Source organism: Limanda limanda, chromosome 23, assembly GCF_963576545.1.
Source record: "Limanda limanda chromosome 23, fLimLim1.1, whole genome shotgun sequence".
Taxonomy (NCBI): domain Eukaryota; kingdom Metazoa; phylum Chordata; class Actinopteri; order Pleuronectiformes; family Pleuronectidae; genus Limanda; species Limanda limanda.
The window spans coordinates 1,717,573-1,741,556 of NC_083658.1; the positions used below are offsets into that span (position 1 = coordinate 1,717,573).

The following is a 23,984-nucleotide window of genomic DNA, read 5'->3' on the forward strand; positions in this document are numbered from 1 at the left end:
TATCTGGCCTCAAAGACGCCTGAGTGCCGCCGGCGGTCTGAGCAACATGAAAGCCTGTAATCCTCGGCTGAAGTATGCGGCGAGGCCTGTTCCGTGGACGAGGAGGTGGACAGGGTTCACCCCCCCCCCCCGAGACGCCCCCGAGGATCCAACGTCTCGGTTGGACGAGAGCCACGCATTTTACAACTTTAATTGGATAAGTTGACCGGTCTAATGCAATAATTTGATCACGCTAAGCTCTGAAGAGATCTAATACGCTCCCAGAGTGTATTTGTGTGCCCTCTGAAGTGAATGACTTCACCTCATCCATCCATTAGAGGTCACTTTATGGACCAGGAGCCCAGACTCAAGGAAATGTCTCACAGGAGCAGTCAGCGGGTGAATAAATCAGTCTGTGAAGACTTCATTTGAACCTGCGGGCACTGGTGGAATTTGATATTTGGACCATTTAAAATCAGTCGATTATTTTCATTAGGTTTTTCCATATTAAGAAAAGTCATGAACGACACATCCAGATATCTAGAAATGAAGCTGAATTATCCCTGATGATCTTCACCACGCTTGTCAGTGGCGTACGGTGGTGATGATGAACTCCCTGAAGCAATTAGTGAAGGAGGCGACCCCCCCCGCTGCACCGTGACACAAGTCAACACTCGCTGGTTTATCTCGGCGACTATCCACTAAGTCTGAGACACACACACACACACGTTCGATTCCCGTGGTCCTGTACACGCTGCGGCCACTGATTCATGTGCAAACCCCAGACCGGAGTAAAAAGTATACATGCATCAGCTTTATGGAGCTTATGAGAGGAGGAGGGTTAATCGAATGGGTTAATGAAGCTTTTTATTGATGCTCCCTCAAGGTCGTTTGGTCGCCGAGCCGCATTCCCATGCACGCTGCTAAAGTAGTGATATGCAGCGGCTGCCTCCCTCTCCACATATCACTAACCAGCCTTTATGTTGCTTTTCTGATGCAGTCAAGGTTAAGTATGAAGCTCAGCAGCTGTCTACTGCACTTATGGAAAGTATGACTACACTTAGCATAATGGATATATATCCTTTCCCTGCAGATGAAGTAAACAGCTTTATACAGCAAGGAGGTTATTTCCATCCCAGTACATGTGTTTGTTTGTTTGTCAGAAGGGTTATGGAAAAACTGAAGTGCTTATTTCCAAGAAACGTCCAAGAAGAAAGGGACATGGGTCAGATAGATTCCAAAAATTGTGTTATCATCTTCACCAAGTTCTCAGAGATTAATTCTTGAATGAAAACAATGATGCAGGTTTACAGGACTGGCCTCGGTGGAGGTATGAACCGCTGTAGTTACGTACGTGTGGTGTTTAAAAGGATTTGTGACTTGTAGTCTCTGCATTGGGATTGAACAGAATCATTATCCTCATTCCTAGAGGCAATTAGCTGTGTTTAAGTGCTGAGTCTTTGGGGGTCTCGTTTAATAGCTAATTAAAAATTGTTTCTCCTAGTCAGACTCTCGTTTGAAATTCTTGCACTTAAATTATGCATTAGCTCGGAATATAATCATTTTTTTATCTGATTTCAGTCATTTGCTGTTATCAGTTTGATTAAAACGAAGGTTCACACAACATCCAGGTCTGTTGACTGCACTCGACTTCCTCCATTCATGCAATGAAAGGAGTTTTTTAATCAAGATAAGCTCAGGGAGAATGAGCAGTGACTCCTTTTGTGCTCAGGAAAGCGTGCAGTTATTTTGACTAATACCTGGTGCACAGCCCCCAGGAAAACATCCCCACTTTGAGATAAGAGAAGCCATAGATCCTGTGAGGTTCTCTTTGTTGGAGGGTCTTGTGTGGGTTCGGCTTGTTGATGGATCCCGTGTAGCTTTAGCTGCTGGAAGTCACAGTGGTTTCATCCCAGCGATTTACCTCCTGCTCAGGGCTCCGAGGAAAACATCCCCTCGTCGTCTGTGTGAGGAAACAGGAAGGGGTGAAAGTCACAGTGTGTAAATCTGATGATGGAGACCACCACTGGAGTGAGAGACACAACTGTACAATATGATGCTGGACACTTTATTATATTGTGCTTGTATAAATGAGCACAATAGACTTATTTCTTCCGGTAGAAAACGACCTTGTGAGAGGAAACAGCAGCACATGAGTATTTATTTTTAAAACATTTCCAGTAACTGTACCACTGAGTTCACCACATAATAGTCTTGTTTATTTACTGTAATCACACAAGGAGCGTGAAAGCGTTTGTCGGTATTAAATTGAGATTAATTAAAGATGAAATCCATCAGTGTTAATCCTGCTCATTCCAGTCCTGACGGCTTGAAGCACTTCCTGCGTTCCTTGGTGATGTCAGTCTGGACCGCCACCGTGGTCCCGCCCCCTGTCGCTCTGATTAATGAAACGTGACAGAGGTGCATTATCGCTTTCATTGTGTTACACACTTCATTCTGCCACTCTGGTGTTAAACAACACACGCAGACACACACACATGGTCTCTGTAGGGGCTGGTGCAGCGTCATGTGGGTTTGGAGGATCCTGGCGTGTGTTGGGTAAACAAACAGTTTGGCGTTTCCTCTGTTCATCTCGATGCAGAAAACTCCCCCCAAAGAAACGCAGTCTAGCCGTGTTGACAGCTAAATATCTGCTCCCTCTGATGTGTTTCCAAACGCTTTCACACCCCTCACTTTTCCTCACAATTAAATGGCTGTTCTCAGACGCTCGTCTAAGCTCAAGCGACTAATTGTCGGGCAGGAAACAAAAGTTTTCCCTCTCCTCCTCCTCCTCCTCCTCCTGTGTGATTAACGTCTGACTCGGAACACACACCTAGACGTCAGGAATCGACCGGTGGAGTAATGAGCTCTGGTGACACATGCCGGCCTCTGGTCAGTCATCTGTGATCAAGCTGCTGAGGATTAATGTCACGGAGGAAACGTGTGGCTGACGTCTGGAGCCGGGGACATTCCACCAACAGGATGTTTGTACATGTGTTACTTTCTGACCCCTTCCTTACCTTCGTAGTTTCCATTTTGTGCAACTACCAGCATATTTTGAAGGGAAATCGTTTAATTTCCACTTCACTACGTTTATTTCATGGCTGCAGTTTGATATTTTTACATTCAAAACATACGATCATCTCATAAAATGACAGATTGGAACAGATTAAACTGCTCAGCAGCATCAGGCACTTGAATTCAGCTCCATCTGGATAAGCAATAACATTCACATGCAGATATTAATGTGATGCATCCGGCTGAAAGGACCAGCTCTGCACTAACGATGAAACACAAACTCAGTTTTGCTGATTGCCAACTTAATGGTGTAACCCAGACTCACACGTTTCCTTTGCATGTGCACAAACACACACTTTAACACAACCACAACCACGAGCATCCCCCTTCTCCCACGACACCCTGCACCCAAACCCGTATCGACCCGCTGTCCCTCCAGCCGCTGTCCCAGCACCATCCTGTCTCCTTCCCTGCACCCCCACACCTCCTCTCTGTGGAATGCTAACCTAGCCTGTGTGTGTGTGTGTGTGTGTGTGTGTGTGTGTGTCTTTGCGTGCGTGTGTGTGCGACAGTGGTGGAGCCAGGCTGGCTGTGTGGGCGGCCGAGTGTTTCCAAACAGTGGAATCTGTCACTGACACCCCTGGCAGAGCAATAAGCAGCGCCTTAATGAGCCCAGCAGATCACTCAGCACACACACTTACACACACACACACACACACACACACACACACACACACGGATATAACAAATACAGACTCTCACTATACACACAAACGCAGTCTAATCAGGGTTGGGTCTGATTCCTTAATACAAGCTACATGTTTTGTTATCTGTAATATAATCAATTGGATTAGGAAAAAAGATACGTTATTTAATCTATTGATTACTTCAAAATAAAACACATTCCACTTTATACTAACAAATTGACCACAGACATTGTTTATGCTCTGATATGCAAATGAAACAGAACAGTCTTATCTAATCTGTTTCTCCTGATTTGAAGTTTCAGCAACTTTATTTTAGATTCCCGACCCAGCTCATAACGAAGGTTCTTGCGGGAGCTGCTTTGAACTTAAAGCGTCCGTTACTCTCTCATTACTGGAGAATGGAGGAAAACAAAGCTAAAGAAACAAACACGGCCTGTTTCCTCATTAGGAGACAGAGGAGCATTCTGGGTAAAGAAGCGTTCGGCTATTTCTGACACCGCCACCCTCTCGCCGCCGCCACGCTCTACAGACGGGAGCCATCGCTCAGGGAGGCGTGTCCTGCTGATTGAATTAGAGGTGAACGCTGCCTCCATATTTCTTGATTACAGCACATATGTAAGTGTTTGTGCTGACTCAGCTCTTCATTTGTCTATTTTAGCCCAACCAGGACAATAGTGTCTAATCGGAGACCACCTGCTCTCAGAATCGAATCATGCTGTTTCCATATTCAGATCCCCCCCAATGCCAGACAGCTGCGCTTATGATAAACTCGATTACCGCTCTGCATGACACACGCAATAATCAGGCGTCATGAATCTTCCTGAGTTTTATGATGACAAATGGGAAACCAGCGTTTTACGAGACATCTGATAAGGAGAACGTGACGGGACGTGTGGACATGTCGTCCCTGCTTGTTTACCTCCACCGTCCCTCCTCTTTGAGGTTTTGCACCCCCCCCTCTACCTTCCATTCTCCTGCAGACTCATCCTCTCCCATGCCCAGGTTCATTGAGGACATTAGTGTGGTGAAGTGGCGGTGATGGCCCCGGCTGTAAGTCAGACCCGGGCCTTTCTTCTCCCTCTTTAACTGAGCGCTCCTGTCACTGGGACCCTTTTAATTCCCCCTTTCACCCCTCCAGTGCCCACCCCCCCCGTTGCACTGGTCCTATTGGGGAGCAGACAAAAGAGAGTGCACCCCCCTCCTCCTCATCCTCTTCATCCTCCTCCTCCTCCTCCTCTCATCTCCCCCGGCCCTCGCAGGCGTCCCTGCCCGGTGGAGGCGCTGGGCTCCGGGCTGCAGTTTGTCATTCAGCTGAGACGGATTGTGATGGCAGCAGATGGGCTGGAGGAGCCCGGTCCATCGCTCGGCCCAGGCAGGCCAACCCAAGCACTTTGCTCTCCCTCTCTCTCTCTCTCTCTTTCTCTCTCTCTTTCTCAACCTTTTCACTTTCTGTCCGTCGCTCTCTTGATCTTCATCTCCTCCTCGGTCGTCCCCGGCTCTTTCTTTCCCTTGTTTTCCAAGTTGAAACAGGCAGCCGGTGTTTTTCAGATGCAGAGAGTTGTAAAACACATTTCTCTAAAGTTTTAGAGCGGCTACAAAAGAGACCTTTTGAAACGCTGCTGGCCCATTTTTAGTTTCAAAATTCTGAGCTGCGTTTTAGATATTGCTGATGAACAATGACGTAGATTCTGCATTTTACTTTTTCACCATTGCTGCTCCGAAATGCTCATATAGACAGAGGTCATTTTAGTTTGAAAACGCTGAATTCAAATGAAAACACAGTCGTATAGATGTAGTCTCAAGCATGAACACCAAGGTGTGTCTTTAATATCTAACCTGTGCAGGACCTTATCGTGTTTCAAAGGAAATGCTGATTAAAAAGCATATGAAAACACTTCTTGCATCATCAGAATCGGGATTATTTACATCCCCCCATCATGCAACATTTGCAGAGGTTTGCATTTCTTTCTTTCCTTCATTCTTCCCATAATAACTTCCATAACTTCCCGTGAGAGCACCTTAATGCAACATCATGACTCAGAACTTTTCCGTTGAGGTGTGGTTCATTCCTCAGCCACCTTCTCTCCCTCTGTTTTCATAAAGAGTCCAGTTATTGGAACATCACAAGCCGGCTGCCGCTTGCCTGTTCACGTTGTTGGAGTTAAACCCCCCCTCGACACTGTTGTCAGAAAAAAAACTCCTCCTCCTCTTCCCCCTCCTCCTCTTCCTCCTCCTCCGTACAAACCCCCACCCCAACCTCGCCTCTCGTCCCCTGAGGAAAGAGCCACCTTCACATGAACACATGTTTAACGTCCGAGGAGGAGGGACGCCGTCAGAGAGCTGGAGAGAGAGAGAGAGAGAGAGAGAGAGAGAGAGAGAGAGAGACAGGACTGAGAGGAGAGGAATACTCTGAGGAAACATAAAGCCAGGAGGCGGGGTGGGAGGCTGGGAGGGAGGGAGTGAGGGAGGGAGGGAGGGAGAGAGGGAGGGGAGTCACACACACACACAGCGTTCAGTGTGTGAAGAGGAGTGAGAGGAAGCGTAGCACAGAGGGAGAGAGCGTACGTAGTGTGAAGGGAGAGCAGCGGCCGGGAGAGGAGAGAGAGTCAATGCATGTTGTCAGATTGAGAGAGACAGGGAGCGGCGAGGAGCCGGAGAGAGGGAGGAGAGGATCCTGAGAGGAGAGGAGGAGAGAGAGGGGACGGGAGGAGAGAGAGGACGGGAGGAGAGGAGCCGGCTCTGCTGCTGCATCGTGGATGTAAACTTTCTCATCCTCGGGATCAGTGTGGAAGCAGCTGCAGAGCAGGAGCGTGCTGGTGGATTACCATGTGTGTCCTCTGAACGCACCAGGATGCTGCATCTCCTGCAGGGTAAGAGGCTGCTCGCATGACATGACATGATCCGGAATGTGCAACTGCAACATCACTGTCTCCTATCGATTCTCCTCAGTCAGGGATTGGGGATTTTAAATGTGCCAGAGGAGACAGATCTCTGCTTTTTGCTTGTGGACGGATTGAAGGATGCTTGAGGATTGTTTCTCGCTGCTGCGCCTCCTTCAGATGTCTTCACATAGCAGGGAACACGCTTCATATATCAGCAGTGTTCACATGTGCAGGAGAGGATCTGTGATTCGCACTGAGGAGAATCGCATGTCCTGTTGTTAGTGGCAACAGCAGGGGGCCGGTTTCCTGCGTTGGAGCTCTTTGATTCTGCTTGATAACAGAGGGAACAGATACCCGGCGTTTGAGGTAAAACAATCCAGCCTTGCAGGGGATTTGTATGTGCAGGAATGCATGTTCCCACCCCCCCCAGTCCTCTCTTTTCTTTCCTCACACTCTCTCTCTCTTTCTCTCTCAGGCAGATTAAGATTTTCTATCCAGTCCACTAATCCTCGGCTGAAACGACTGGTGCTGAACTGGGTGTGTGGATCCATCTAGAGAATATGTATCACGTTATGATGCTCAGCTTCTCTGCTGCTCAGTTCGTTAAGTTCTGAAACGGCCGTGTCCAGAAGTCACAGCAGGTCAGAGGTGGAGGGTTTCCTCAGCGTCAGCCATATTTACAGTGTAAAACACACAGGATGCCAATTGTAGGACGCCGGCTGTTTATTTGTGGCTGGATTTGTTATCTCTAAAAACAGAGCTGAGAGGGAACATGGAAACAAGAGCATGGGAGGTATCATCGCTGCTGTCACCGAGCCAGAGAGAAATGCCATTCTGCCTTTTTTCTGAGCTGGAGTTGAGGGTTTTTTTTATGCCCTGGGAACGGGTGCTTCCCAACATGAGATCAGAAAATAGCAGCTGCCATGTCCTGGGTGCTTTAGAGCTGGAAACGCTGGAGAGACGTCAAGTGAGAGCAGCAGGAGGGTAAAAGTACCAGAGACAGTTTAGTTCGCTGACCTTTGACCTTCTACTGAAACTTTAAGTATACTAGTGTCTTGAGGAGCTCAGGAATATTCAAATTTATTACGTGTCACACAAAGTTCTAAATCATGGACCTATAGACTGGTTCCCAAAGTCGGGGTCAGATCCCCTGAGGAGGTCGTGAGACTCTGAGCACAGAGGTCACCAGATGATTCTCTTCACCCATTAAGACTCAAAGTGAGGAATAGAATCAAAGCTCAAATGAATATCAATGTTTATGGTTTAAAAAACCCGTCCTTTGCTTTGAGGTCAGTGGCTAAAAGGTTTGTGAACCAGGGTTCTGGTTTCTGGTGTCTCATCATCGTTGAGAACTATTTATCTTTGCACTAAACGCACAGTTGACATGCACTTTAATCTTGAATCATTAATCTCCTGTCCCGACTGACACCAGCTTCTGAACCAGGCCAGACGGCCATCAAATATTTATTTCAATTTCCATGTTTTGGGATTGTATGCACAACAGCAATCACCATTACTCACCAGAGGCTCCACTTCATCCTCCCAGTGTGTGTTTGGCCCTTTAGAGCTTTTATTTAGAGCCGCTGATATCATCCCGCCACCAGGGCAGATGTGTGGCTGCGCCGGGCAGTTGGAAAACCGCCGCCCCCTGAAACCTACCTGGGGATTACTTGATAAGAGGATTGCCAAGTGGAGGGATTTGATTTTATAGAATTAAAACTGTAATTCCCTCCACGGCGCGGCCATTTCCCCACGTTTTCTATTTGCTCGCTGCAGTGAGGCCAAAGTCACGAGACTCGGTCTGTAAGTGGAGTGACGTCTGGACAGGAATCTGTTTGTGGAAAGTTCATCCATTACAGCAGAGAGTGTTCACTGGGAGGGTTTTGGATCCTAGTTCTTATTCGAGTCATAATCGAGACCTGAGGAGCAGGAGGTGGTGACGTGTGCTTCTGTTTATCATATCTCACTCCTCCACATCCGATCCTCCTCCTGCCCTTTGCTCTCCTCTGGATTCCCTGACCCTCAGCTTGCGTTTAGGTTTGAGGTCAAACTGAATTACTGAGGAATGTTCCACCGTTCAGTGTCCGGTTCATTGGGCCCCAGCATGGGAGCACTTCCCCTCCATTGGCAGCCGGGGGGACTTTCATTCTGAAGGAGGTGGGAGGGTATGGATGGAGGGTTTGGTTGGGGGGGGGGGGCTCCTTCCAGACGACTTTCCCATGTGATTCCCTGCGTCTCTGCAGCGTTGATCTGCAGCTCGGAGCTTTGAGCCTGAGCAGCCGGTTTAATGATGTGTACGTGTGAGGCACATCTCAGGATCTGGGCAGCCGGAGCCTTGTTGAGACGCTCTGCCTCTGTGACTTCAGGCCATGCAGCTCAATTAAAGCTCCTCTGAATGCATTCCTCCCCTCAGCCTACTCTACATTTATCTCCCCCCACCAGCTCCACGTGGGAACTCTAAAAACAGCCGCCGTCTTGCACAGACCTCAGGGGGCTGGCAGGAACCTGTTTTTGTGAATCTGCGAATCAGGTTGTGTTGTTGTTTCATAGTAAACACCAGGAACACACTTCAGGTCCCGGCTGAGGCCTCCTTCTCTCTGTTTCAAACGCTAACAAGTTGGAAACCCGGAGGAATGGGACTATCAGATGTCTCTGGCTTAACTCGGAGTAAAGTCACTCGGGGAAAAACATCAAGTTTAATGGTCTGACACGATTTATAAGCAATAAAAAGCTTTTATTTGGGAGCTATCAGCGGCTTATTGCATCCACTGAGTGTTTTCCCCGGAGACAAAGCTTTGCCCAGACACCCTCGCCGCCGACTGCTCGCTGATGTCATCACAGCATTTCTGTGGTTTTTTAAATGGACGAACTCGCTTCCATGTGAGTTCACCAAGGTGCACGGATTCCAGGGCTGTTTTTGCAGTTAGTGCCTGACGTCCAGTTGTTTATATCTCTCATATTCCCACCTCACAAACCTCACAAGTGGTTCAGTTCTTGGAAGGAGATGAAAATCCCCCAAATTGGATTTGTTTTTAGGTCGTCGCTCTGCATGCCGACAGTTTACGAGAGTTGTTGTCCTCGTTTGCCGCCCGCAGCCGCCACACTTTCACCGACACATGCATCTCACATGTCTGGATCAAAGCTTCGCTGTGTGGGCCTCCCCTCACATTTCATATTTCTGTCCCGGTCACGGTGATGCAGCGCGAGCCGTTTACGAGCTCGGGGAGAAGGGGTCGGCGTTGTATTTGTGGTCGTGTGGGGAAAAGAATGTCAACAAACTCCAGCTCCCGACTCTCGTGGCTGTAAATCAGTGGATCACAGCAGCAGATCCTCCAGGAGACGCTCACCTTCCTTCACGCAGTAAAACTCCTCCTCAAACACCTCTCTTGTTTTCCTCGAGCCATTCGGTGGAACTCTTTACTTAGAGGGAATCGCAATGAGCACAGTAACTTTTAATGACTTGATTACCAGCATGCCAGAGCGCCAGAAGGAGGACGCCATGGAGATGCACGCCTGCAACGCCTCAGAGGACACGGAGGAGAGAACTTTTACCACCGTCTGCAGATCTTTTATTTTAAGAATGCATCAGCGAGAAAGTTGTTTGGACAAGTTTCCAGTTCTCTATCCCAGAAACTAGGAGTGAAATCAGGTGATGCAACCAGCTGAACATGTGACTCCTGCAGAACAGATGGATTTATGACTTCTGCACACATGAAGATGGCAGCCCCTTGGCTCGAGTGCTCCCGTTCACCATACCTTTGTCTCTATTGTACGTGAAGCGGCCGTTTGTCCGCCGCTGTAAAGAGCTACTGTTCGCCCCCCCCCCTCTCTGAAAAAAAAACGGCGTGTTGACAGCCGCTGTAAAACACCCGTAGCCTTTTGCACATGAGTCTCCATGAGTCAGCAGAAGCTTCTAGTGTTACGGTACAGTAGTAAACGTGAGTCCCTGGGCAGGCCGGGTGTGAAACACAGAACAATGCAGGGAACATTTGACTGAGATATGATGTGTGGATGCTTTTTCACCCCCGGTGCCCGTGGATGCTGCTGGAATTAACTGGTTAAACAGGAAGGGTCATTCAGGATCCAGCTGAGGCCTGTAGCTCCGTCTCCACCTGCCTCAGGAGGTCGTCTCTTTGACCTTAGATGGTTCCTTAGTTTCCAGAGCGAATCAAGCGCCTCACGTTTGATTTATCACCAGCTGGCTGTCGCTGCGGCCTCAGACACAATCACTCGACGCCACATGCAATCAAGTTATTTGAAACATACCTGAGCAGAAGCAGAATTCCTGCCAAGTGAACAACAGGCTTTGTTTATCGCAGGTAAACTCTTAAATCACGAGAGGTAATTGTAGCTCAGGAGTCCAGAGCGCTTTACTTAAACTCAATTATGTCTGGAAACAAGCTCGTCAACCATCTCTGGAAAAAGCTTAAACACAGACTGTGGATTATTACCTGTTGGCATGCGGCTGTGGATTTGTGATTTCAAAACAAGGAGTGTCTGGATGTTCTTGTCTCCTTCTCTCATCTTCTTCATATCTGCAGTTGTTCAGGTCCAGTGACTCTGAGGAGTTGTCCCTCTTTTATGTTTTGGACATGAAAGATTCAGAAACTGTGCGAGTGTGTGTGTGTGTGTGTGTGTCTCCACCCGGGTGTTTGTACATGTTTGTTCATCCGTGTGTTTGTGAGTTCCCCCCCGTGTGTTGGCGTCTGGTGAGTAAACCCTCTCCACAGACAGACAGCCGGGTGCTGCTGCGGCCATTTTTAAAGCACATCTGCTTCGCTCGCAACGTTCCGGGTTCCGTCTGGACAGGAATGCGTCTGTGGTTTGGAAACAATTGAGGTCAGAGCCCGAGCGCGAATAAGAAAACATTACGGGAGACAGACAGTCAGGCAGGGGTAATCCACGCTTGGCGAGCACATTCCTCTGAGCTCACAAGGAGTCCCGGAGGATTCCTCACGTCTCGTTCCTGCTGCTTCAGAAGTACGGAGATGCATTTGATCTGATCCTGGCAGGGAGAGGGATCTCTCTAACTCCCTGCCCTCGCTCTGATTCTGCAGATCATTCCTCAGAGTCGTTTACGGGAGTGGAAGACAAATCATTTTCACACATCCGTCAATCACGTGCTCGGAGAAAGTGTCAATCCAGCCCGTCAGAAAACAATGAGTTTATTCATGGCTTTTATGTTGCAACTAGTGTAATTAAACCTTATCAGGACTGTTGGCTGGATGTTATCAGCTCACTGCACTTATAGTGTTGTTGACTTTTGGTTAAATGTGGCTAATCGTGAACATCTCAACTCGTTGGACTGCATTACTCACACGTGTCCAAACAAGGACCACAACACAACGCCGAACAGGAAGAGGAAGTGTCACTACGTCACCGGGGGGCGTGCACATGACCCTCAGGGTTTTAAACTATGTTCTTTCCACAGAAACATGCACATAAACACACGCTTGGAGTCAGAATGTGTAAGAACAAAGAAGAAGAACGCGTTGAAAGCACCAACACTTCGATGTGAGACGTCCCTCTGTTGTTTCTTTGTGTGGAAGCTCATCACATTTCACCACGTCAATAATTGATGGCGTGCCGTGACCGTGGCCGTGGCGGGCTGGCAGGGCGGGTGGGTGCTGACATGTGGCTCCTGTTTGTTTTCCGCCGCTCCGCCGCTGCAGACAGGGTCCACCGTGGAGGTCAGGAACCAGCTGTGGGCGAGGAGGAGGGAGCGGCCGCGGGTCAGGCCGCCGCTCGGCATCCATCCATTTCCTGGTGATTGATTGGAGCTGCTTAATGGATTGGGAGCGATGGAGCGCTCACAGATGTGCACGCATCAGAGGCTGGAAGCAGATGTTTGTGCCGAAGCTGATTCTGACGCCACCTCAGACTTTGGTGCTTGATTGTAGAGAGGAAGCAACACTGGGCTGCAGGCGGCTGTGGCTCAGGGGGAAGGGTGGGACGTACACAAATCAGGGGGTCGGTAGTTTGATTTCCTGCTCGTCCATTCCAGTCCTCAGGCCAGACAATGATACCAAATTGTTCCTGAGGGCTATGTAAGATGAATTTATCTTTGAGTATTAAATATTCAAGGTGTAAAAACGCTCTGTTTTTGATATTAAAATATAAAGTTCTCTATTTTCCGAGCCATTAGATGTCGAGTCAGTTCCCACCCGTCTGTCCTGTGGCCCTCCTGCCAGTTGTAACTCTGTTTTCCTGCCACACCGGGTTGGATGTTATAACTTATCAAACGCCTCGGCGAGCTCTTTGTCCCACGCCGAGGGCTCGGCTGAACTGTTGGATCGGAGCAGAAGGTTACATAACACTGCAGCGGGAGGATTAAGGATGGGAATGACCGGTCCGGAGCCGGAGCCAGAAACGTAGCAGAGCTGAGTCCCTGTGAACAGGATTCCTCCCTATGTGGGGCACGGGGATAGCGTGCACATCAGGACTCTTAACGCAGCGGGAGTGCAGATGCTAATGCATAAATGCATGGAGGCTCAGCTCTCGTCCAAACATTTATGCTTCTCTTTCGCTCTGTGGACATTCGTGGTTGATTGTGGTGCTTAGCTCCCAGTAAGCTCCAGTGACAATATTGAGAAGCCGGTTCAGACTAATGCATGTTTTATACTCTCTGATGTGTGTGTTCATGTCAGGGAGAGGAACTGCTGCAGGGAGGAAGCTTTAATCTGTGAACATCTTTCTACAGAGGAGAGATTAACCCCACTTGATATGAGTCAAGGAAACAGGAAACCAAAAAAACGCAGAGGCAGCACTTTCTTTCTCTTTCATTCTGTGTTTAACAGCAAACTATTTACAACGGATTACAACACACCTTACAGCGGTGAACACAATGCAGTTCCAGGCACGTGGGTCCAACGTGTCGGCTCAGGCGGGCGAACGCCACGCCGCCGCCACAGATCCTCCCTCTGCTGTGACAGATCGTGTCTTCGCTTGCCGCGGCGCCGTGGAGCAGCCGGCTCGCCGTCTGAGGGTTTACACAGAGTGAGGAGGAAGCAGGGTCGATCTGCCGTGAATTAAACAACAGTGAGGAAGTGTGTGGTGCTGCTGGAGAGGATGTTTGGGGTTTGCAGAGTGTGTGTGGGTGGAGAGCAAATGGTTTGCGTGCAGAAAATCATGTAAACCTGACATTTTACAGAATCGTGCTAATGCCTCTTAAAGCATTAACTCTCATGGCTCAGAAATACATCAGTAAGATAGAAAACGGTGGAGATGAAGTCGAGCGTTTCCTCTGACGCTCGGCGGGACGCCATCCACTGCTCGGGCCTCCGCTGCTTTCAGGTGATTCCAGGTCACCGGGAACTGCTGGAGGTCCACGTGGACCCGCTGGTGATTGGCTGCTGGAGTCAACTCAGCCGAGCTTTATAATGGGGGGAGGAAGAAAAACAGCAGAGGAGGAGGAGGAGGAGGAGGAAGAGGAGGAATGTATACATGGTGAACTGTCAGCTTGTGCTTTCATCACATGCTCGCATGTGCAGGACAAAGGTCGTGGACCGAAGCCTGAAATAATCCCACAATTTATCAGTTCTAACAGATCTAGATCTTCCAGCCACTGTGGAAACTGTTCTCCCTTTTCTTTAAAACACTCTTGTGATTCATTACAACCTTTTGTTTTGCTATTTTAAGACGTTTTTTTCTAGGAACGCGACACTTCTCATAATAACATGTCTAACTTGGTGCTTTTCTCTGTTACTGCATTGTGGTGTTTTTACCATCCACACAGTCAGGCATCATAGTTCCAGCTGTGGTTGTGCCCTGTTCCCACAGAAGACATCAATGCAGCTCCCTCTCTCTCTCTCCTTCTTGAGTTTGTGTAGATTGAATTATTCTGTGGGAAACGCTGAATACGGCTCAGATAATCTGGTTCTACTGATCCTCTGACCGCCGGTGTTTTCTTTCCCTGCCGTGTTATCACAAGCGTTGGAAACATCGACCATATCTACAAAAATAAGACCCGAGCAGTGATAATTATCCTTCAGACATGACATCTACGAGAACACGTGTTTCAGAATCGTAATCGTCCGGACCCACAAACACACAAACCTCCTTCCACAGATCCTTTGAGATAAGACTGCTCTGACAGCTCAGTTTACACAGCTGTGAAAGTTTTATAAAGTGAGCGATTGGCTGACGTGGATCAGGATTGAAAAGCAGATGATGAACTCGGAGCAGAAAACGTCCAAACACAAACCGAATAAGGCCGATCACAGATTGTTCTCACGTGCTGCTCCACAGCTCCATCAATAGAAAATGCCAATGAGCATTTTGAGCTGGATTACTGTTATTTTGACTCCTGCTTGTGCCAATTACTATAATTACGTGTAACGCAGAATGTCAAATTTGCTCTATATTTGGAGTTGATTTTCTCGGGGTGCAGTTGGCTCATGCTCCGCTGCTCCTGGAACATGCCTGTGCATAAGTGGCCTGAAACTTAACCCGTTCCAGGGCTGACGCTCAGCCATAACACAGACTGGAGGAATGCCAGGCCGCCGCTGCTAACAAAACAATATCTGCACTGAGGAGTTCCAGAGGCCGTCTCTGTGTTGGCTCCTGCAGGTAGCGTCATGGTGTGAGCGTACAGTGTGCGGTAAGAGGAAGGGACACATTGTGTAATGGGAACACAAGTGTGTGAGTCAGCCTCAGATGTGGAACACGCAGTCACACACACACACACATGTTTTAATGAATGGACTCGCAACACCTTCACTTTAATAAACGTTGCACACGCCCAACCACCTAAATTTAAGAGCACACAAACCTAATGCAAACGCACACACACACCCAAACACACCCCCATGTCTCACTTTGCTCGACTTTCTCACGGATTTGTCACCATGTGTTTCACAATCGGCGTGCGAAGCTCGGCTGTAGCTCGCTCAGGTCCCAGTGCACGGGAACGCCACCGCTAGTGATCTCGCCTCAGCGTTCCCGGTCCAGACGGGAGATTCATCCGCCGACTGTATACATCCACCAGCTGTGGCTTAATCACTGGTGGGGGGGGTTTCCCCGACAGGTAAGCTGCTAGGAAACAATGATGTGTTGTCAGAGGCGACAGGCGAGGGGGTTTGTGTGTCTGCTGTGGTGAAGAAATGTGAAAAATGTGCAGGTGATTGTGTTGAATGTGTCTGGTGAGGTCACGTCTTCATTCGGTCCCACAGCTTCATGTTAGCATCCTGGTTTTATTCTGAAGGATAATGTGACACAGGAAATGATATTTAATGCCTTAAGACTTTTATTTTGTTAACAGATATCACAGAAATATAATGATTTGTGTGCAACAAATGGTTTGTGATGGATTTTGACAATTTCCTTTGGGGACAATAGAGTTGTTATCTTTAGTATTTACTAATTGATGTTTTCATTAATCTAATTAGTAGCCTTGTTAGCAATTAGCACACGTCTCTATGTAAAAGTGATGATTAGACGACATGTTGTAGCTCATCCGCCTCCTGTCAGAACCATAGATTGTTTATAAAGATACACGAGATGCATCGTCCATCTTTATTTACAGTCTGTGCCTGAAACACAGCGTTCACTTGTTTTTTAATTAAAGAGAACTCGTCACGGAGATTCAAGAGGAGGCGTTTCACTCTCCAAACATTTGTTCTTGCTCCGGCACTTTGCATAAAGACGCTCAGTGTGTGTGCGTGTGTGTGTTTCATCTGTGTGTGTCGTCCCGGAGCTGTCTGTGTTCCCTCTTGTGTTTCAGTTGTGTTTCAGTTGTGTTTCCTCAGGAGAGCCAATAAAACAGGCTTCTTTATTATCCGTGCTGCTGTGCCAAGATTTATCCCATTAAAGTCTGGAATGCCCTCACGTGGGAAAGGGATTGGACGCGCACAGTCAATTTCTTTGTTTAGCCCCGGTTCACGTGTGTATTTGTGAGTGTGTGTGTGTGAGTGTGTGGTGGAGTGAGTGTGTTATGAGTGTGTGTCTGGATGTAAGTTGTGGAGCGAGGATGCCCTGCTTGTTGTTTCCTCTGAGCTATTTTCGTCTGGACTGAACTGCAAGCTCTTTGTTTTACGTGGTCAGCGGACGACCCCGTCTTCTCAGTGTGTGTGTTTGTACATGAGTGTGTGTCAGTGTGTGTGTGTGTGTGTGTGTGTGTGTGTGTGTGTGTGTGTGTGTGTGTGTGTGTGTGTGTGTGTTGATTTGCTGGCAGTCCTCTGTGGTTTCTCCAGAGAAAGATGGAAGCGTTATTGTTTTTTGTTCATTTACTGAATCAATACTAACTTTTGATTGATTGAACCGTTTCTTATGGATTTGCTGTCAACACGTCTGTCTCTGTCTGTGTCTGTCTTTGTCCCACGTGGACTCACTGGTCTTTCCTGTCTCCTCTCTTCTGTCCAGAGAGAAGCTGGCCGTGGCTCGCCTTCAGAGGGAAGTCGCACGGAGCAAGAGCGAAGGAACAATGGTAAAGTACAGTGGAGCCGCTCGACCCTGTAATCTGCACAGAGCCACAACCGCCACAGTTTCCCCGGCCAAAGTCAATCTTCAGTGTTTCAACACCTCAGCACTTCATTTTAAAAGCTAAACTATGCAGCTTTTTCACATTAAAACAGCAAATTCACTGAGAAAAGAATGTTGAGCGACATACCTACGTCCTGTCGTCGCCACAAAAACGACCCAAAGAATCCAAATCTCCAGAGACAGTTTTCTGTATTGGTTTGTTTTCTGTGACACATTTGACTCAGACGTCATCAGGCCTCACGTCCTGTTCAGACTTTCTGCCGGAGCAGCAGGTTCTCAGGTTCCCTGTCAGGTTGAGGAACAGCACAAGGCTGCAGCTGCCTCGGACTCGGCTTCACAGGAAACTGCTGATGTTGTGCTTTCACGCCTTCACGTGTGAAAGGAGGGGAAAGAACTCAGATCTGCATATAAACGTGAATATGATATAGCTCCAGCGTGTGGATGGAGCATGTTTGTGTAAGGGGAGGTCAGAAAGTGAAAACCCGAAGCATGTGATGGAGCTCAGCTGATTGCTGCCTCGGAGCGAGCGGCGCTCACCACAGGCCCAGCTGCTCGGCCGCACCTGATTCCCTCCGTGGCCGCTCGCCTGAAGCAACAGCTCACGAGGCCGATCCACTCCACACGGAACATGTGTGTGTGAGTCTGTATCGATCCCTGGAGGAGGAAGGTCGGGCTTCTCTCTCTCTCTCTCCACAGTGAAGGAGGTCACGGCAGAAGGTCAGATACAGAGCATCGGCCCTGGAGCTGGGCAGGGATTCAGTGTATTGCTCGAGGGCACCGAGGCAGATTCCTGCTGTTGTTGAGGCTTGAGTTTATTTCAGAAACAGAAGCCGCCCCAGAGACGTGTTTGTTGTGTTGCTGACGGAGAACGTGAACACTTCTTCTTGTGGAGAATCAGCTTGATCCTCAGGGGAAGAGGAGATAGCTGCAGTCAGAAGTGGCCATCGCCTCCAGGGTTTGTTTACATCAACTCAAGGAGGATGTCACATGTTTGCATGACGTCCTTCTCACCCACTTCCCCCCCTCCCTGACCTCTCAGTGACTCGACTGCCCCCCCTTCGCCCCTCGTGTGAACCATGGAGGCTCCTTATCGATTTCCACAGTCGGGAGATAGAGTTAAGATGAGTTATAGGTATCACCATGTCTCGACCTGGAGTCATGTGAGCAGCTCTGTCTCTCATCGGTTATAGTTCGGTGGTTAGCTTTATGTTGTTTTCAACAGTCCGATGACTTTCCTGCATTTCATCGGTTTACCTGCCTCCCCTGGTGGTCACGAGGAGGAAGTGCGGCCTGCAGCTGGGAGTCACATGTCATAAATAATGATGCACGGCCAGAGAAAGGAAATATAGCATCGACAAAGAGTGTGATCGCATCAAGACAAACACAACCAGAACATCTGTGTGTTGACCTCCAGTCACCTTCATCTTGTGTTACCATGGTAACCATACAATGTACAGGCTCCGTGGTCTCACCTCCTCGTCACGTAGAAGTCGCAGATCTATGATCACGATGCTACAGAGAACCCACCTGTGTAACATCCGAAATATAAAAGTTCACTTCTCTCTTTAGTGATATGTGCATCACCAACCTCTCATCCACTGACCTCAGAGCAGTCGAGAGAAAATACATCGAGACGCTAATTATTACTTTGGAGCGGTGTGTGTTGCTGTCGGCTGCTCAGGGTCGAGGGAGAGAGGGAGAGAGGGAGAGAGGGATGAGTTATCTGTGCCAGACAGGAGGGTGGATGGATGGGGGGGGTGTTGGAGGAAGAAAAGGAGGAGGGGGATATCACTAAGCTCCATTTGAAATTGGGATTATCCCCACCGGAGTCCCCCCCTTGCACTCTCTCTCTCTCTCTCTCTCTCTCTCTCTCGCTCTCTCTCTCTCTCTCTCTCTCTCTCTCTCTCTCTCTCTCTCTGGCATTCCTGGGAGGCTCCGGAGCTCCGGCACGGTTCTTCAATGGAGATGAGAAAGAAGCTGCTGCACGGAGGAGATAATTGTCAAAGTGCTGGCGGTGTGTGAAGTGGGAGCCGCTCACCAGCCGCCGCAGACCCCCCTCCCCCCCACACCCTGACGCCCACTTCCATGCCCACACCCAACCCCCCCCCCCCCCACTGTCTTCGCCTGCCAGGGGACTAACCCGGAGAGACAGATTAAAAAAAGCCTGGGACTTTTGAAGTGTCTCTGTATCGGACACCTCTCTGTTCCCTCGCTCTCTACATCCATTAGAGTCTGTGTGAAACGTGATCAGACAGAAGCAGCCGCACAGTGAAGTCCAGAGCTGGTCCTGCTGCAGGAGAGGATGAGAACAGCATCTGTGAGCTCCAGGTTAAACAGCTGGAACAGAGACATCATTAACAAGACGCCTCACTGAGGAGCGAGCGTTTTAATTGGGCCTCCTGGTGAGGAGCGGTGGCGACTGATGGCGTGGACGTACCATCCTGTTTAGTTAACTCACTTGCGCAGTGTAACTTAAGCGTGAAAAGTACAAGAGGAGCGTCTGTTTCATTTAGTATAATTTATTCTTCCTCGTGCACCGGCTCTGTGCATCCGTTAAATAACAACAACAACACAGGATGTCACTTTTGTCCAAAGCGACTTACATTTTTTGTCCACTCAGCATTTATGAGGGTCCATTTAGGGGTTCAATATCTTGCCAAGGACACTTCTGCATGCATATGGGGAAGAGTGGGGTTTGGACCGGCAACCTTCTTGTTGGAGAACGCCCACTCTACCCCCTAGGCCACACCGCCCCCTCTGATAACAGGCAAAACTATTACCGTAAAACAATAAGAGCGTTCTCTATAATAATGATAGTTTAACACCCCCACTCGCTCTTATCACATTAGGTTGCATCAAAACAAAAATAACAGAATGTGGTATCCCTGATACTCAAAGAAACAAAATACTCTTTGCACTCTTAAGTACCAAACATGTTTCGTGCAAATCTTTTTCACTTCAGCTTAGTAGCTGGCTTTGTCATGACATCATCAATCATTTGCTCAGTAGGACAATATTCCAAAATAAACTTTCCATTGTTCACATTTTTTATCTTTTATTATGGATCATCTGAGGGAATCGAATTCAAACTTTTGAATAATCAAAGCATCTGCACAGTAAATACGATGCACACAGTTTGTTTCTGAAGCTTCACACCCAGGCCCGGACCTGGTGCTTGTGCTCGTGGCGTGTTCTGCTGAACGCCGTCTTTACAACGGTTACAACAACAACATGTGGGTTTCCCTCCAGGTGTCGGGTGGAGCACAGGTCGCGGTTTCTTCTCCCTCCAACAAGCCGGCCTTGTGTGTGCCGGGAGTCAAACCGCTCATTCACGGCCTCGGCGCTGCTGTAGGTTTCTCTCTGGAATCCCTCAGAGCCCGAGGCGTGGTGGCCTGGTGGCGTGGCGGCGGCGGCGCAGGCCCAGGCCACACCCACGGTCGTTTGATGCCACTCAGAAGTGCAATCTGAGTCCGTCATGGGGCAGGATGCAGGGTTTCCTGTCAGGCGGAAAACAGGGAGAACAGGAGTCTGTGTGCACAGGCTCGTAAAGAGGGGGGGGGGCGCTCTCCATTAAAGAGGCATTTAAAACTGTGGGCTGAGATTATGACCACTGGAAATGGCTGTCTAAACAAGATGTGAAAATAAACCATCCGGCTTCGGGAGGAGCTGGATTTATTTTTCTTTGGGGTTTTGTGGACGTTCTGCGACACCTGAGCTGAAACAGATACGAGTCTCACACGTCCAGGAGACTCACACACTGGTGGTTAATTGTGTAGCTGAAAAAGACAGAATATCAGAGAGAGAAGATGAGATAAGGGAGGGAGTCGCTGAATGAGGGAATATAAAATGGAAGGGAACGATAGAGAAATAAACCCTGGAGCAATGATGGGAATCAGCTGTTTCTGTCCCTGGAAACACGTCTTTCATGTTCAAGACATCGTTTAAAACACTTTGAACTTTGAATCCTTGATTCCACTGAACTCGAATGTCCTCGGTGACGTGGCGAGCGGGTTTTGGCGTCCGAGGTTGCGGATGAGCTTGACCTTGACCGCGGCTTCCCGTCCCCGGATCTGTGATTAACGCCTTTCCCCCCCGACCTTCAGCACAGACGTATCCTGCTCGTGTTCTGGTTCCAGTTTTTGATTACTGTTATTACTGTTAAAGGTTCATCATCAGATCTATTTAGAGGTTTCATATCTATGAGCTGAGGCGATGGAAAGTTTCTACCTCCCGTGTTGAACTGGGTCCGACTGCATGACATTCACCAGTTGGGACTTCTGCTCGGCTTAACCATGGTTTAATTAGTTTGTGGTAATTAATCCAGGGTTTCAATGACAATGATTTATGAATGTTGAAGCCGGGATGAGCAGCGGCGTTGAGACGGACGTGTTTAGCAGCGTGTGCTCAGCAGATAAAGAGTCTGAGTCTGAGGAGCTCCGGCTCTCAGAGACCTGGAGACAGACTCGGTCCTGGAGGAGCTCCGGCGCTGAGGGACCTTCTCCGAGGATCTGACAGCTGTTTGGAGCACGTGTGACAGCGTGGAGGTTTCTGGGGAACCGGGGGGGCCGGGGGTCTCAGGTGCTGTCTCTGCAGATTGGTCTTATCAGGGCCGGACATTCACTGGGTGACGAGCGCTGACAGCCAGGCTCAAATCACATCTCCACACCGGGGCCACTGAGACTCTGAGCGTGGGTGGGTCGGGGGGGGGGGGCTCCCTTGGCAATGATAAATGGGCCACTCTTATGATTTAGCATATTCCTGGGGTGTGTGTATTATTTGCTATAGTGCCGGAGGCCGTCTCCAGGAGAGGAGCCCCACTCCAGTGCAGTGGAGCTCCATGATAATTGAATTGATGGAGCCCTGGGGGACAGAGGACGATTCTACTGAATCAAACAATGTTTGGATTCTAAAACAAATCATCTGAGAAAACACATGTTCCTCTGAATTTCTTCTCATCACCAAACTACACTCCGCCTCATCGAAATTAAACGACTCCTATGTTTTAGGACTTGATTCCGACAATGAAATCTCCAAATTCATTCAAATTAACGGGATGTTTCATTCGGTCGCATTTTGAAATTCGTCGTCTTCCTTTGTTGCTTTGTCCGTCTCGGCTACAACTTTAACAAAAACACATGTTCCTGTGAATTTCTCCTCATCAAACTACACGGAAGCTTCATTGAAATATCTTACAGCGACTCCTGTGTTTTAGGACTTGATTCCGACAATGAAATCTCCAATTTAATTCAAATAAACCGGATGTTTCATTTTGGTCGCATTTTGAAATTTGTCCTCTTCACCCGTTGCTTTGTCTGTTTCTAATACAACTTCCATACGGTGTGCGACGAAGGACAAAAACGTACTCGCTTGTAGTTTGTCGTCAGGATTATTTGTTGCCTTTTGCTTCATAACGAGAATAAAACTTTAATACATGACGTCTTCCTTGAACATGATTTGCTCCTGAGTCGTGTCAGGTAGATTTTCCGTTAGGAAGACAAAAACTCCCACGTTCCTGTGAATTTCTCCTCATCACCAAAACTACACTGCAGCTTCATTGAAATATCGAAACAGCGACTCCTATGTTTTATATTTTGTTGACTTGATTCCGACAATGAGTAAACGTGTTGTTTCATTTCGGACGCATTTTGAAATTCGTCCTCTTCACCCGTCTCTTTGTCCGTCTCTGATACAACTTTCATCAAAGACGAATCAGACAAAGGAGAAACGTACTCGCTTGTCGTTTGTCGTCAGGATTATTCCTCACCTTTTGCTTCATAACGAGAATAAAACTTCGATAGATGACGTCTTCCTTGAACATGATTTGCTCCTGAGTCGTGTCAGGTTGATTTTCGGTCTTTTGTTATTGTTTTGATTGTGACACCCCTAGTGGCCGAAAGTTACATATTGTACGTTTAATATCGTTTCCTGTAATTCATCATTTTACACTCTACTCTGTCGCTGTAATTAATATTATATCCTGTAATGGAAATACAGTGAATTAGATTTAATCCAAAGCCCTTTTTATATCCTTAAAACACAATTTCCACACCTTCTTGATTTGTCTATTGTTGTGCGTCTGACGCAGCATTTCAACTACATTACATGTGCAAGCTAAGCAGTGGAACCGTCCTCGTGTTTCACTTTCATTTGACTTCAGGCTTTGCTGATGAGCACACACACACACACACATAGAGCCGCTCACACACACACACACAAAGTGCCTAGTGGCATGTTTTATTTATGAATGAAGAACCTGCTCGGTGTATTGTGTCCCTGATGTTTGCTTTAGCAGCGAGCCACAGATCCCCTCCCGGCCCTTTGATTAGGCAAAGAGCTCCAACTGAAAGACAGAGAGCGCACAGGGGTGGAGGGGTGTATGGGGGGGTTGTTCTGTGTAATGAAGAGATTATTGCGGCCCCCTGAACTGTACCCCAAACCCTGCATTAATGCACAGAGGTATACAGTCGCAGATGGACGTCCTGCAGCAGCAGAGACACTTAACCTGATAACTGTAGCGTTTCTTTTTATGGGAGACGCAGGCACAACAAGGTCTGTAATTAATTTAGAGTCCTCTGTGGATCTTGGAGGGTATCGGGGGGGCAGGCGGGGGCGGGTGGGCTCGGAGTCTTCTAGTAATTCAGCTCGGATGAATACCATTACCATCTAATGCCGTCCAATTACAGAGGCGAGCTTCATCCCGGGCTCCACTGCAACTAATAGAATCCTGAGGAGGAGCAGGGAGGTCGTAACAAACAGAACACCACACGCAATCTGTTTTATTTTTATCTATCTATCATTTATTCCCCTGTAGTGCATTGAAATCAATAGCGTCCCGCCGAGCGTCCGGGCTCCACATGTTGATGCTGATGGATTCTGTCGCTTGGAGATGGAAACAGTTTGGATCAAAGCAGGAAATGAA

The 23,984-nt window shown here is 48.3% G+C and overlaps 1 protein-coding gene across 3 annotated transcripts in view; it reads left to right on the forward strand.

The window, feature by feature from the left end:
• The window catches only part of LOC132996564 (nck-associated protein 5-like), an 88,351-nt gene that overhangs the window by 19,368 nt on the left and 44,999 nt on the right, over positions 1-23,984 (forward strand). For 2 of the 3 annotated variants that reach the window (XM_061066862.1, XM_061066861.1), the window contains exon 3: positions 16,946-17,009. In XM_061066862.1, the coding sequence (XP_060922845.1) occupies positions 16,946-17,009 (64 nt within the window). Of the gene's footprint in view, positions 1-6,529; positions 6,575-16,945; positions 17,010-23,984 lie in introns of those variants that run through there. The other variant, XM_061066864.1, reaches the window with a different exon arrangement.